This window comes from Heteronotia binoei, chromosome 7, assembly GCF_032191835.1.
Source record: "Heteronotia binoei isolate CCM8104 ecotype False Entrance Well chromosome 7, APGP_CSIRO_Hbin_v1, whole genome shotgun sequence".
Lineage (NCBI taxonomy): Eukaryota > Metazoa > Chordata > Lepidosauria > Squamata > Gekkonidae > Heteronotia > Heteronotia binoei.
This window is the reverse complement of record NC_083229.1, coordinates 86,376,688-86,393,490: the sequence shown is the minus strand read 5'-3', so window position 1 is coordinate 86,393,490 and position 16,803 is coordinate 86,376,688. Positions and strand designations below refer to the sequence as shown.

Below are 16,803 nucleotides of genomic sequence, written 5' to 3'. Positions count from 1 at the left end.
AAAAAAACCTGTATGTTATTGAAACCAAACAATGCTCTTTTGCTCAGAAAATGCGGCAATTATAAAACTGGAGACTTCATTTAAACCAATTTTTCCTTGGAAATCAAAATTATGTTTTGTGTCACTGGTTAACATAGCCTTGATATAAATAAATCCACGCTATTAAAGAAAAAATACCTTTTCAGTTCTAGCCCTATATGGAATATTCACTGATTTTCTATAGTTAATAGTATAGGAACACTAAAACAAGTTGAGCCTAATTATCTTGCACTGTAGTAAAGACTCATTCATGTGTTATATGACTTGCAGCAGCCACTAGTACTTCAGAGGAAGTTTAGTATTGGAGGCATAAAGATGGGAAATCAGTGATATGGGAAGTGGGCAATATATCCAATGTGAAAATAAAGATACATTTTCACCATCAGAAGAATTCCTGTAACATATTTCTTATGATAGCTAAAGCCTGACTCCATAGAAGATCTGTACACTAGCACATTCATAGTGTATTACCTAAAGTAAGAGAAATTTAACATTAAAAAAAAATTCAGAGGTGTAATATGTCTGCTAGGGTTTTATCAAGGTATAAAACACCATCAACATCTAGAAATTTTGCCATTCTTACATTCTATTTGTAAGGACTAAAGTTCTAAAGTAGCAACTAACTTCATGCTGGTAAAATAATGTCCTTTCCCAATGCGTTCCTTTAACAACATGGTTAACAACCATACAAGTGACATACTTCCATGGAGCTCAAGTGTCATCTGTGTGGTTGCTAACAACACTATCAAAACAAGCCAGTGGAACAGAAGCCTTTAGATATTCTTTTGTCATCATGGGAGCAACTGCAGAAGAACCTGCAGCCATGTTGGATGTTTAAAAAGGGGGTCTATGCGAATAATTTTTATTGTTTGTTTTATGACTGCTGAGGTTTCCAATCTTTTTTTGCTATTATTGCTGACAAAAGATTAAAAAGACTAATACTGTACCTGTTATTTCAAACAATTTCTAAAATATATAATTTTTTTTTACCATATTGATTATATGTGGAAAAATATTTGTGCTTTCCTGAGATTCTAGAGTCTCTGGAAAAATTACATAGTTTTTCAACACAGAGCATTTGACTAGCGATGAGACTTTAGCAGAGTTTCTCTGCTAAAAGAAAAATGTTAATTTCAATGGAATTAGGGATATTGCCTTTAAAGAGGCACCCCATCTTTAACATACTTGTTCGTTTTGACTAGCAATATTCCTAGCTATGTTACAAACAAATATAGACAACTTGCATTACGTTTGGCACATATAATTTAGGGCTGAAAAAGAGCTGCTATTTGTGAAAAAGTTAGGTAGATGACTGGTAAAAACTACTCCATTGATTTTTCAAAAGGATGCATTAAAATGGAGTCAAATTGTTCATTCATATATAGTGCCATTCCCTCTCTCTTACTTGGCTTTGTGATGTGGTCTTCTAGCTAAAGGTGGTAAGCTACAGAACGTTGTGATATCAAGTTCACAGAGTGAATCCTGAGTAGCTGAGATCCCTACTCTGAGTCAAACTAGGCTTCCCAACCCTCCTGCCCTGGCGGGGGACCCCTGAATTTTCAGCCTCCTCCCCCGCTCTTAAAAAATCTGGGGGCGAGGGGAGAGAGAACATACTTGTAGGCATCATGTTGTTTTTACAGCTTGGGATCCGTTTTTAAAATGTGTCCCTTTAAGGCTGCACAGGAAACAGGAAGGACCCCTCCCTTTCTTTTCCTGTGCAGCCTTGCTTTTCACAGCGAGCAAATTCTGCTGGAAGAAGACCAAGTACGGTAAGTATTTGTGTGTGTGTGTGAGAGAGAGAGAGGGAGGGGGCAGGGAGGGGGGATTCCCTGGTATGGAGGCCCTCCCCCCCTTTAGAAAGCATGGGGGGGAGGGAAATGTCTACTAGGCATTCTATTATTCCCTATGGAGAACGATTCCCATAGAGAATAATAGGGAATTGATCCATGGGTATTGGGGGCTCTGGGGGGGCTATTTTTTGAGGTAGAGGCACCAGATTTTTAGTATAGAGCTAGTGCCTCTCCCCAAAATACCCCCCAAGTTTCAAAAATATTGGACCAGAGGGTCCAATTCTATGAGCCCCAAAAGATGGTGCCCCTATCCTTAATTATTTCCTATGGAAGAAAGGCATTTAAAAAGGCGTGCTGTCCCTTTAAATGTGATGGCCAGAACTCCCTTGGAGTTCAAATATGCTTGTCACATCCTTGTTCCTGGCTCCACCCCCAAAGTCTCCTGGCTCCACCCCCAAAGTCCCCAGATTTTTCTTTAATTGGACTTGGCAACCCTAAGTCAAACATAGCCATCTTATTAAATAATTGGCCATCAAAGCACCAGCAGATTAGGATTTAAACAGGCAGTGATTCACATGTCAAATCTCAGCATCCTTTAAAACTAGATAGCTCTTCTCACTCTAAAAAACTTTAAAAAGTATGATTATGCAAATATAAACATTGCTAAATATATTTACATTCATATTAAATGTGTTCAGTCAAAAATTAAATTTTAAAATTTACCATCTTCGTCTGTCTGTACCACAATTTCTTGGCTTTCTTTCCGACCTTCAGGATTCATAAGAACAAGTTTTACACTGACATTAGTATATGGGGATAGATTAATAATGGTATGCTGAGGATGTGAATTGTCAGTATCCCAGCTCACTTCTTCTCTGACTTGTTCTTGTCCCCCAGTTTGGTAACGGTAATGGACCGTGAGGTTGTACCTATGGCAACGAGTTACATTGTAGCCAAAAGGCTCCCAGGTGATAGTGATTTGCCGGGATTTAATATCTACAACCTCCAGTTTTCTTGGACCTCGGACAGGATCTGTAAAAAGAAGGAAATTAATTTTAATGTTAGTACTTGTAGATGCTATACTCTGAATAAATATCTTACGTTTGGCTGTGAAGCTATATACTTTTAAGAAGAGGACCACATATTTCCAGGCATTTATAGCTCAATATGAACTGACTTGAAGAAGAGGAATAAAATTGACATAACAATTTCATTAAAAGTGGTTAATAATGATAAAGGAAACATAGGAATGGGAAAAAAGGAACATAGGCTTTGAAGCACAGATCCTGTGCATGTGCACACCTTCATGAGCTGACAAATACTATCAGTTCTAGCAAAAATTAGCCTCTCTTATTGGAGTAAGTTTCCCTGTTGGCTCTCAGGAGATATATGCAGATATTTGATTCAGCATAGATCACAGTATACAAAGTTTTGAGATTCGCCCTCGCCGCATACTTAGCACATGTAGTTGAAGGACATATTTTGTTTACTTGGGCATCATCACCAAGTCACAATCTGGCACAACTGCAAGCAATAAAAATTATTCAATTTCAAATTAGTTCAAAATTATGATTTTATGACTGTCTTCAAACTGCTGCCATGAAAACCAAACCTCTTTTCCTATTCATACTGAACAAATCAATTTGAGATCACAATGGGAAATTCAACAAAGGCTTCTATCCTATTATTGAATGGGCTAGAACTTGCTTACATGTCTAGTAAAATTCTTAGAAGACTGTCACCAGTGGAACTATTAAACAAATTTAACAATAATTTGATTTTTATTTCATATGAGAGCCTTCAACAAGATAAAAGACAATGACTAGTTTTATCTACTGCTTTGCTAGTTGAAATGCCAAGCAGAGTTTTAATGAGCTAGAAAGCTCTTATATATAAATAGATTAATATGCATCTTCCGGCTCATGTTTATTAATCAACATATCTTTACCAAGAATATTCTAAATATTTGCCTCAAGATTCCATCACATTTGGCTTCTAATAATTCCCTGCAAGCTTGCAATATTGTTCAAAGACATTATTCATTTTACCTTAAGCTTGCAAAAATATACTAAAATTGCAAGTTACATAGTCTTCAAAATCTACTGCTCCTATTTTCACAGTTCTATACTCATCAACGTTGCTTAAACATTTTGAAACTGGGCCTTTCTAAACTACTTTTCAGGATTGCTCACTTGCCCACCCAATGCTAACTATTTACTGGGCATAACTTGCCAGGAAAATTTATGGCTGAGGAACAGTTCTTATCATACTGACTCTAAAAATGCAAGAGAAAGGTGATGTCAGTGAGCCTAGTAATTAGTGAATGTGATGGGTAAGAAAACTGTAGTTATCAGCTGTGATGGACAGATTTAGATTCCGCCTTTCCCTAAGAGTGACCACTGAGAGCTGATGGAATGGCAGTTAGGAGAGGAGTTGGGAGTTGGCAGCTAGGGACCTGAGAGGGAAAAGAAGTTGTCTGATTGGGTGAAGCTCAGGCAAAGATCAACTTAAAGCTGCTTACTAAAAAAGTCAATTTGTAACAGATCCAAGATACTGGAACAGGGAAACAATTCAAAAGTTAAAGGGAAAACAAATGTTGTTAACCTCTGCCTTACTTTCTTCACTTGCTATGTTCAAACCAAATAAATGTTAACTCCTTGTTTGTTTAATCCTGTGGGCTTTGTGTATCAAGGAAAGAAGCACACACACACACACACAATACCTTGTATGTGTGTGTCAATGGATGGATGCATGGATAGGCAGACAGGCAGGCAGGCAGACCAATTCCCCACTAGGCTTGTTCTGGCATCGGAGCTCTTTTCCCTCCAATGCTTCCATCAGATTTCGCACAAGCTGCACCACCTCTTTCCTGTGGCAAGCAGAAACCAGTTTTCAGAGGATCTTGCTTGCTGCGGGAAAGAGCTGGAGTGAATCGCAGCCTTGAAGTAGCTTGTGCAAAATCCAACAGAAGCGTTGGGGGGGAAAGAGCTCCAACGCCAGAGCAAGTCTAGTGGGGAATCAGTCATAGATGGATGGATAGATGGATAAAAGTAAAGGTAGTCCCCTGTGCTAGCACCAGTCGTTTCTGACTCTGGGGTGACGTTGCTTTCACAATGATTTCACAGCAGACTTTTTATGGGATAGTTTGCCATTGCCTTCCCCAGTCATCTACACTTTCCCCACAGCAAGCTGGATACTCATTTTACCGACCTCGGAAGGATATATATAAAATAAGATACAAATTAATGATGGCAGTGTGTGAATGGAACACTGTTTGAGCCCCAACCCTAATAACTCTGTAAAGTGTTTGAGTGAGGGCCTGTTATTATGGAAGCGAAGTCTGGGGTACCCTGTCTGCTGATGTCTCTGTGAGTGTGAGAGAGGACCTGAGGTGTGAAATGGTTATGGCTTCCACTATATTTTAATAGCGAGGGTAGCAATCTGCATAACCTATGTGTAACCCAGAGCCTATATGTGAGAGAGATTTTAGAGGATAGTAGGCACTCTGTGTGAGTGGAGAAGGGGTGGCACACCAGCATCTTCTGTGAGTGACTTCAGAGAAAAAGGGGATTGTAAGAAAGCTGACTGCGACTAATAATAGAGAAGGGGAGCTAGCATTCCCCACTTGCCTGTAAAATGTAATGGTTAAGAGAACTGCTTCATCCATCCAAACTAGTGAAAAGGCTAGAAGGTAAAGATGAGATGGAAAATGAGGTAATGGGGTCATCTTGCTGCTGAATCACAGGAATGTATTATCTTTTCCCCTCCAGGTCATGCTTGGGTCACCCCTCTTAAGGGTTTGTCTTGTGACTCCATGAAATATCCCCTTACCCAGTGTTTGTGGGACAATAAGCTGATAGTCCATTCACTCAAGCATTCCAGAAAATTAATCAAGCCCTTAATTAGCAGAATAATTTCAAGTCCTTAATTAGCCAGTTTGATGTAGTAGTTAAGTGTGTGGACTCTTATCTGGGAGAACTGGGTTTGATTCCCCACTCCTCCACTTGCACCTGCTGGAGTGGTCTTGGGTCAGCCATAGCTCTTGTAGGAGTTGTCCTTGAAAGGGCAGCTGCTGTGAGAGTCCTCTCAGCCCCACACACCTCACAGGGTGTCTGTTGCGGGGGGGGGGGGAGATATAGGAGATTGTAAGCCGCTCTGAGTCTCTGATTCAGAGAGAAGGGCAGGGTATAAATCTGCAGCCTTCTTCTTTCCCATTGAGACCCTCCTGAAGTAATAAAACATTTTTTCTTGCCACCAGCAGAAAAGGGGACAGATTCTGGATATAAAATACCCCCAGTTAGCCTGGCATGTTGGGTTCAGTTAAACTATCCTTCCTTCACCACAACTCTTGACAATGCTTGTGCTTCAGGATCAAGCACTGTATGAAACCTCTTCCTTGCCTCAGCTTTTCTTGCTCTCAGCCCTGTTTCCCCAGGTCCTTGCCTCTGGCTCTTTTTTCATAGGTTCAATCCAGAGGAACCTCTCTTCCTGCCAGAAATGCACTCCCTCTCTCTTCTACTCCACCCAGCCCATCTGCACTATGCGACTCCTCTCCCTCCCTCCCTCCTATAACGTCCATGGCTACACCTCTTTGCCCTTTTCTTTTCATTCCTTCCCCTTTAAATCTGATTCTTCCTTCCCCAAGTTGTCCAGTCAGACTGATTTTTAGCAGCCTTTTCCACAATAGCTTCTCTCTTATCTGATCCCTCTTCTTTTTTTCTCACACTGGGGACCCTGTACATACATACACAGTTCAGTTCTGGTTGCACTAGCTGTAGATGGACACATCTGGCTAAATATAACCACTTACACTAGAAACTGTTTCATTGCTTTCCACTGCATTTGCAGGCATGTGTGACTTTGGTTCTATTACATTGCATTTTTTACATATCCCTTTCTTGACTTTCTATATATCACTCTACTCAATAACGATTGATTTAACTCAGTTAAAACCCTCTCATGTTTCTCCAAATATTGCCATGATTACGTGTCTGTGTATACACAGAATCCAAAACAAGGGTTGTGAAGTGCAAACGATTAGGCAACACATATTATTGTTATTGTTATTTCACCTTATTCTGGTTGACACCAGGCTCTAGGCAATGTACAACAGCAAAAATCAATAGAACCAATTAATTAAAGTAAATTGCAACCCAATGCCATCCTTTATAATGTGCTATAGGTCTGGTTTCTAGGCATCGGAAGCAGAGAATCCTTCCTTGAGGGGAGGGGAGAGCAGTGCCAGCCCAGCAACCATTGCTGTCTGGCAGAACATCTCTGCTTTACAGGCCCTGCAGAATTGTAGAAGATTCCTGGGCCCTGGTATCTTCCAGCAGAGCGTTCTACTAAGTTGGGGCCAGGTCTGAAAAGGTCCTGGTGCTCGATGAAGACAGCTGGACCTCATTAGGGCTGGGGATCACCAGTAGATTTTGACCTGTAGAGCATAATGGAACCCCTAGCTTCCCAGGTTTCACCACTAATCTGCTTCTTTTCCCTGCCCCATATCATAACTTGGGGGGGGGGGGTGTTTGTCCTATGAGCCTGAAGAAACATGGTTTACTGCCATGTTTACTTCACATATTTAATAACAGGCTAGCATTATTCAACTTTAAAAAACCTTTTTAACAGCTTAATAATATACAGCAATACTCTCATTCTAAAGGAAGGAGTCTTTGTTAATCAAAGTAATTAGTTTTGATTGACTAATTAGTATTTATTGATTACATTCTGTAATCAGTTGAAAACATCTCAGTAAAACAATCAAAAGTACAAACTAAGTATCTACAAGAGTTATGCAAATTTCAGTTCTTAGCAAATGCGACATTTTTGTCTGTTTGTTTTACATCAGGTATTTCTGGGGGGAGGGGGAGCCTTTTCCTTCTACGCTTCATGGTATGGAAATCTAGTTTTGCAGCCTAAAGAGAAACCAGGTGCATGGAAATCCTAATGCAAAGTTTGCTGCATAGGTGAACCCCTGCCTTAAAATACACAAAGGCTTAATGAATGACCAAGTTAGTAACATGTGATTGAGCCACACTAATCACAATGAATGTCACATTCATTAGGCTTACCAAAATAGGTTTACATGCCACAGTAACCATTTTCCATGCTACCTATAAATCTCAGAGGCTTTGGTAATAAAGTAATTAGTTATGTTTTCACAATCAACCCATTCATTTTCTCCTCACTTGGTAAACTTCTGCTGTGAAAGATTCCAGAGCTATAGCCTTCTACTTTTACAGCTGCTTGAATAAGGCATTTACTGCCCAGCAGCATGCTGGGCTATTATGATAGGCCCTGATGACATGAATCATGTGGCATCCTGGGCTCACTGACTCATGATAAGAGAACAGGATTGGTTTCTGAAAGAGAGCAACGTCTGTCATGCTTGAAGCTTAGTCAGATAGTTCTTTGCTATCCCCTTGACGACACTTGGCGTATTTTTCAGACTGTTCTGTTTCTGCCATTTTTAGGTAGGCATCAAGCAATGAAGTCTGGCAGTTGTGCTCATGACCTTAGGGACTGGCAAGACCAGCTCTAGCCCCCGGCAGTTCAGCATCCTATTTAATCAGAGTTCCTAGTTTCTTCAACATTCAGCTGTATTTTCCAGAGAGCATACGGCAAAAAATGGACTGATAGGATCAATTTCCATTGCAGGTTCAATTCACGGCTCATTTCTTTGGAACTTCATACTTTATCTCCTATTACAACCACTGTGCTTTTTTTCAGAAACTCAATTTCAGAATATGTGAGAGACATTTAAGTGTAATTCTAGGATCCTGTCATTGATAATCAAAATCTTGGCTTGGAAGCAAAGCTCATGCTGCAAGAGATTTTTTTTTGTGCCTCTCCTGCTTTATCATAGGCTGCAGATGGGAAAGTGAATAGATTTTTTTTTTAAAAAGATGGTAGGGTTTTTATTTATAGTTCATAAACTGCCTCATGAAATGAGATTTAAGCTTTGACTACCACTAGTATGTCTTAGAAAAAGAGAATGGTGTAAAATGCATTCAGATATTGTAACAACTTTTAATAATTAATACAAACCACTTATACTACAATAGAAGAAATTTATTTAAAAATGTTCAGAGAACCAGGGCTTTTTTGTAGGAGGAACTCCTTTGCATATTAGACCACACACCCCTGATGCAGCCAATCCTCCAAGAGCTTACAGTTGAACCTGTACTGAGCCCTGTAAGCTCTTGGAGGATTGGCTACATCAGAGGTGCATGGCCTCATATGCAAAGGAGTTCCTGCTACAAAAAAAAGCCCTGCAGAGAAATATTTTTTAATTGAATAAACTGATCAGGATGTGATCAGAAGCCGCAAAGATCTAGGGAGAGGCATAGAAGAACCTTGTCAGATTCATATTACCATTTTGAGCTGTAGAAGAATTCCAGAGCCCTATACTCCAAATCCAAGTTTGTATAAATGTGGCCCTACTATTCAAACTGACTCCATGTTCATGCATTGGTCTGAAAATAAATACACAATATACAAAATAAATATACTAAATAAATAAATAAATTCCATTATGGAAGCACTACCATTCCTCTGTGACTTCTCTCTTCTAGTATTTCTGGCACAGATTTAACATTGTTTGAAGTAAAAGGTCTCAGGGAGCAGTACTCTTATGTGCCTGCCCACAGTTAATACCAAAACGATGCTCACATCAGCATAGGATGGCCAGTCCAACCTTGCTGCTGGCTTCTTTTTGCTACAAAACCAAAGAGTTTGCCCCAAAGCCAGAACATCTTGCACAACATCACTTTTGAGTGATATCATTATGTTAGGAATGTTGTATGATGTCTCTGTTTGCGGATCGGGATTTTCCCACCAGTCAGTTGGCTTGCAGCGGATTGGTGCCATGAAAACTAGGGGATCCCCTGGCTGGATAGGAGGTCTGGCAACCCTACATCAGGAGTAAATACTTTTGTGACTCAGTTATATAGCACTATCTACTCATTTTGTTAAGAGAGCCGAATCTGACATAAATGAGACCTTGTCGGGCCGGGCCAGGCCATGTTGGGCTGGGCCTTGTGTGTACCTATTTATGATTACGTAGCAGCAATATAAACTTTATAAAGGTCACAGACAAACACAATTAAAAGTTCTCCTTTTTTAATTAAAACATACTTAAAACTTTAGCACTCGGTCTTAAAGGTGCTTTCTTTGTATTTCTCCCATGGGTTCCAGGGAACTGGACAAAAGAAATTCTGGCTCTTTCCTCCTTTCCCCAAGGGACCAGGAAGGAGAGGAATCTCAGCCAATAGAAGGAAGAGAGGTTTGTCTCAGTAGCTCTGCGACTCAGAGAGCCTAGTAAAGCAAGCTCTGCCTCCCTCTCACTTCCTCCCCAAGGGAGGAGCCTCAGCCAATGGAGAAAATAGAGGTTTTTCTCTGTAGCTCCTGTGTGATTAAGCAAGCCTTGCCAAGCAAGCTGTAATGCAGAAGGAAGCAGATGACGGCCAGTCACTCAGGGGCCTGATAGGAGCTCTCTGGGGGGCTGATTTGGCCCCAGGCCACATGTTTGACACACCTGATCTAAAGGGTTGGAAGTGGTAAAGCAATAAACTGGTAGCCCAAATAGGGAAAAACAAAAACAAAACTAAAGTATAAGAACCATACAATGAATTTGCTAGCAGAATGTGAAATTGGCTCCAAACACCAAGAATCTGAATTATCCCATCTGGACAGCAGGAAGAAAGGAGGGTGTGTGTGGGGAGAGTATTGTTGGTAGGAAGGGGGGGGGGGAGAGAGAGAGAGCTATCAATTCTGGGGGACCCAACTGAAAGTCCAACAGTGGTGCATGGGGTTTGGGTGGCTAAGAATTGAGTGCATCCAAAAGGACTGCATTCATGTTCAGGTTCCTCACAGTTCACAATACAGTGCAGGTACAAGTTCCTTTAGGGGAAAGTAATACACCACACTATATCACAGCAAAAAAGTTACTTAAACAGGCTCTGTGTGGGATTAAACTATTTATCAGATTTGTTCCTGCTTGTTCCCTTTGATCTCTGTCCTTTGTTTTCTGCTGTAACTTGTTTGCTTGCTTCAATGTAAAAAATGGAGGAATACAGTTGTCAGGATGGATGGCATAGGACCACATGAAGGCAGTGTAGTAACTCTGGATCTAAATGTATATTTAACATATACATTGTGCACAAATTATTTAAGTTGTGTATGCATACTTCTAGGGATGCCACCTTTCAGAGAGCGCCTGGAGATCCCCTGAAATTACAACTGATATTCAGACTATATGGATCAGTCCCCCTGGAGAAAACGGATGCTTTGAAAGATGAACTCTATGGCATTATGCCTCATGGAGCTCCCTCCCATCCCTGAACTATTATTTTTACTTATTTAACTTCTTTCCATTCCTTGGAAACATGTGAAAAGATTTATGGTACAATTTTGTGATAACCTCTTAGTATTTTTACATGAACTAATTGCTGATCTACAGCTACTTGTGTTTTAACTCTCTACCACTTAAAATAACACAGTCTTATCTAATAATGTCCTAATTTATTCCCCCCCCCATCAGTGTCCTCTAACAAAATTTTGTTTGCGTACAGAAAAAACACTAAGTGATATGATGAGTAGATGTAAAGTATATGCACAGATGTCTGAGATGATCGTAATGAAGAATATGGTAAAAAAACTTGGAAGAACTGATGAAGTTTCTATACAAAACAATGTTTCTATACAATTTATTTACCTTATGTGATAGCTATTCCTCAGTGGTATAATGGCATGTGTTAGAACATGCTTTACATCTGTAACTTTTCAAGACTTAAGGATTCTGATCTAAGAGACACCATACAAGAACTAAAAAGGCTGATGCTTGGCGGCACATTAAAAATGCTTTTTCAGTGTAAGTTACAATCATTGTGTTCTTCCACTGCAGACTGTGAAGTATTCCCTAGTTACATTGTTTCAGTAAATACCTAGCATAATATATCATACCACTTTACCAAGCAGATCTTTAGTGGTCTGCTACACATTCCTGTCATGCTAACATCCATAACAACACAAATGCATCAGAACCCATCCTGAAAAGACAAATTACAATTTTATTTCTTTTACATTTCTATAAAGTATCTGCTCTAGTATTCTTTGCAACATAGCATTTGTCCTTCAGCACTGTACCTTTTCAAAGCTCTCAGGAACAAGTTAGTTGTCTACTTTTTGAAAAGTGTTTGGTTTCAACTTCCTGACAGCTTTCAAATGTGAAATTCGTACACGCAAGAGGTAAGAAAGCAAAGAAAGCAAAACTGGAGAGAATGTGCTTCGGATTGAAATAATATCTGAATGTACATGAAAAAGCATTATTCGAATTCTCAAAGCTGAAATAATGTGATTTTGCAAAGTGAGGGCTTAAATCAAGCATGCTTTTATCCAAAGGCAGCAATCCAGAATCACCATGAAGTATGCTTAAAAACACTGAAAGCAATAGGCTGAAACCACATTCTGTTGGGTTTTTTTGGAGTTTGGGCATTTTTTTTTCCAATGCAGTCAAGACCTGCAGGTCACTTAGTGCCTCTGTGCAGGCTTATCATTTTATACTTGGCCATGTGGCAGATGATTTCCAGAAGACACTTTATAGGCATTCAAGCGTTTTATGGACTCATGCTTTTCTTTTCTTTTTGTTTGGACTTGAAGTAGAAATAGCAATACCTTTCCCCACAATACTACTAACTATATGACTAGCTCCATCTTGCAGTGACTGCATGACAACTGCTACAGAACTGCCTGATTCTAGAAGAATGTCCATTCCATTAATGATAGCTTTGCCTTCCAATACTGAATAGAAAGGGTGGGGGGGCGCAACAAATAAAGAGAAAGTTTTGTGTATGGTGAGACACTGTTGCAGGACAGAGTATTGCACTTTATTTTAGAAAGACTATATGTGCACTCAAAGAAGGAGAAACAAGCTCTCATATGGAATACACTTTTTATAAAAGTCCAAACAGTTTAAAAATCACTTTTGTCATTGGATGTCACAGATACTATAGAAATCTAATAGATGCCATGGCAGCTGCATGAAAGCCTTACATAAGAGGTCAATAGCAATGGTGGTACTACAGGGGTTCATACAGAGGTACAACTGAGTTCATAGATGCAGAATGAAGTACTGGAAAATTTCTATACTCCTACTCCTCACTAACACATTCTATATTCTTCCCTGAACAATAAATTGTCTTTCTGTCTGTCCATCTGTCCATCCATCTATCTCCTTACCCAGAAGCGATACATGAGTGAGAATCTATTATGTTGTTATTAACTTTTTTTAATTCAACCTGTTTTCTTTTTTTAAAGCATTTTGTAAAAGGAAACTAGGGGTGCAGTCAGACAAGAGGTTAGGCACAGTCTGGCCATGACTCTATTTTATCCAGTGTTATTCTGGTAAGGTTTGTCAAACATGCCACCCTTAACCCACCTCACTGTGCATTCACTCCATGGTTGACTGTTCAGATTATTGCTTTGTGGTAACCACCAAGTGGGCAAGTGGTAGTTTGTCTTTTAAGCATACACATAAGTGTGTAGCCGAAGCACCAGCTCCTTTTTGACAGCTCCGCAATGCCTCCACCAAGTACTGTAGCCCTTCTCAGCCTCCTTTGTTGTGTCTCTCTTCCTTGGAATACATGTGGGGTGAAAACACTGATATCCAGAAAGACCAGACTTTCCATGGTGTCAAATTGATTTGAAGAGAATGGGGTAAAGATGACTGGGAAAAGGGAGGCAGCTGTTGCTGTCTGAGCATGCATTTTAAATCCAGAAGGAACCAGCAATGATACTGGATCAAACAGCTCGTCTGATCACAGCCTAGGTGGTTGAAGACACGTTTTCTCAGAGTACAAGCTTGTGATGGCCTTCAAGCTTTTCCAGCATTTGTCAGCTACTGACCTTTGCAATTTGTTTTTACAAGAGTTATAGAGTTATTATAGTACAGGGGTGGCCAACGGTAGCTCTCCAGATGTTTTTTGCCTACAACTCCCATCAGCTCCAGCCATTGGCCATGCTGGCTGGGGCTGATGGGAGTTGTAGGCAAAATACATTTGGAGAGCTACCGTTGGCCATCCCTGTTATAGTACATCTCCTTGAGGTAGTGAATTACCATGGTTCCTGCTTATGTGGAATAAAACAAGTCTCAGGAGTGGTATATGATGAAACAATTCTCAAAGAATGAAAGAGCATAAAGCCTTATTCTGTTTAAAGAGAGAGAAGGACACAAACACATACAGAACTAGGAGTATAATGCAGTATTATGAAACAAACAAACAAAACCCAATTTTAATCAGCTGTGCTGCAAATTTTGACACAAACATTATTGCCAGGCTAATTTATCTTGCTCAGCTCCTGTGATTAGATGTGAGGCAACTGCTTGATTGGGTCATCTCACTGGATAAAGTCAAAGTTCATGATGAGCAGCTTTGTGTTTCTGTAGCAGCCACTTACAATATAGGGCCATAGTGCTGCATTTCCAGTTGTCTATGAATTGGTTGCTGCAGTTGCTTTTTGTTTTTTAATTTTTTTAAACTTGTGCCATTATATCTTGATACTATTTGTACTATAGGTTGATAGCTCTGGTGCCATGGCACAACAGAGTTCATTAGCTGGAACTGGGAAACAAATGGAGCTAGGTAGTAAGCAGAGGAAGAAGTGGATTAATCATAACTACAAAAATGCCCAAGACACCCACATTGCAACTCTCAATTCAAACATTCTCCCCCCACACCGCACTTTCCCTTTTGTTTTAACTATGTGTCTTTTAAAACTGGAGACAAAGATGGATGATTGACGGAGTCAGGACTGAGAAAGCACTGTAATTGTGACCTAAAAGAGTTTCCCCTCTGCCAGTATACCCCCACATAGGTAGGTAGGTAGGTAAGTAGGCAGATAGACAGACAGACAGATGATAGAAGGTTTGAGCTAATGTTCTGTTAACATAAAGACACCAGGTATATCACCCAGTGGTAAACAAATGATATTAGATATTTATATCCTGCATTTCTTCCTAATGGCGATCCGAAACAGCTTACCATGTCATCCTTTCTTCTTTCATTTTACCCTTACAACAATTACCTTGTGACTGGCCCAAGATCACCCAGTAAGCATTCATGGTAGATGGGATATGAAACTGGATGTCTCAGATGCTAGTCTAACACACCAACCACTACCATGTAATAGTGCTAATTTAAAAATAAAATAAAAATAGTGGCCAAAGCAAGCAGTTCGGAGATTATGACTATGCTTTCCAACATGCATCAAAACAAGTCATCCCGAGAATCATGCAAACACACCAGAAGAGTAAATTTTAGTCTGAACAGCTTCTCTCCCCCCCTCCCCAATTATAAGGTTTTAAAACTGGAGTGGGGAGCAAACAAGTGGTGGTGAGACAACTGCTGTGAAAAGCATTGTAATTTCAAGAAACCAAGGTAATGATGCCAAACAGACATGTCTGAATTCATCTGGTCATATCTAAAGAACTCACTAAATGATTAGTTTCCTGCTCACAACCAGCATGCACTGGACCTGAGTTAAATTGACAATTACAAAAGCACGCCTACTTTTAAATCAGTGAAATTTGTAACAATCAGTAAATATTCTTGAAATATTATGCCAAATATCCATTTTTAAATCTTTAGTAAATATAGTATAATATAAAGGGAGGTGAAGACATACCACAGAAAAGTAACCTATAAAAGTAATTTCAATATTCCTCTCTCAACCATTAGGAAATTTGTAGTCCTTCAAACTTAGTCTGCGATCAATTTTCAAAGGTCCACCTGTTGGATGCCTAGTACTTTCCATCCTCTGAAATACACAAACTTTTCTAACAAGTTTATGTGTGTCTGTGTATTATTTGTTGTTGTTATTCAGTCATGCAGTTGAGTCCAACTCTTTGCAACTCCATGGACCAAGTCCATCTTGTCTTCCACCATCCTCCAAAGTCCGCTCAAATTCATGTTAGTTACATCAGTAACACTGTCCAGCCATCTCATTTGCCATCCCCTTTTTCTTTTGCCTTCTGTCTTGTATATTATAGGTACTCACATATCCTCTGAAAACTGAATGTCAATGGGCCAAAACTAGATCTCATCAAATCATGGAAGCTAAGTAGGGCTGGCCCTGACTCATATTTGGATATGAGATCGCCAAGGAATACCAGGGTCGTGATGCAGAGGCAGGTAATGGCAAACCACTTCTGAATGTATGTCTCTTGTCTTGAAAACTCCACAAGGTCACCATAAATCAACTGGATGGCTGGATGGCACTTTCCACCATCACCAATTCCTTTGGTATGCCAAAGACATTTATTTTGTGATTTCTTATCACAACTATCCAGAAAACAACACAGTTTAAAATTGAACCTATATTACTTTACTTACTCATATATGACTGCTGACATTTCGTAATTGTATTATATAATGTGAACTTTATACACTCTAATATATTTTAATAGGAAAAGTCACTTCTTCCGTGCTTCTTTCAAATGACTTTGATTGCTTGCTTAGCTCTTCCAAATGGAAAGCAAACTTTACCCAAAAAACCCTCTATGAATGTAAACAAAATTATATTCCAAATTTGAGAGACATTTTAGTTGCTTGTTTAAAATGACATACCTAGCTATTCAGAACTCACTTTGTAATAACCCCTTTCATTCCTAAATCTACTTAGCCAGCAGCCAGAAGCAAGTGAAATGCTGGTGATAGTTTTTACAACCACACATTAGTTTTACATTTCATGACAGGCTAATTCTAGAGAGTTCCAAAGACAGACAAGTATGTGTTCTTATAATTTCTTTCTTGGGCTTGAAGCAAGTATGAATCTAACTGAGAAGTGGAAAAAAATATGGGAGTGAAGATATGTATTTTACATTTTACACTTATGTCAGTGTCACTTTACCCTAAATGCATTCCAGGTGCTGTGATGAAAATACAAATCTGAAAGAAAAACATGTTTCTGGTAATTA

The 16,803-nt window shown here is 39.5% G+C and overlaps 1 protein-coding gene across 18 annotated transcripts in view; it reads right to left on the bottom strand.

Moving 5' to 3' along the window:
* PTPRM (protein tyrosine phosphatase receptor type M) overlaps positions 1 to 16,803 on the bottom strand; it is a 792,664-nt gene that overhangs the window by 369,169 nt on the left and 406,692 nt on the right. For all 18 annotated transcript variants that reach the window (XM_060243981.1, XM_060243978.1, XM_060243979.1 and 15 more), the window contains exon 8: positions 2,553 to 2,861. In XM_060243981.1, the coding sequence (XP_060099964.1) occupies positions 2,553 to 2,861 (309 nt within the window). The remainder of the gene's footprint in view (positions 1 to 2,552; positions 2,862 to 16,803) is intronic.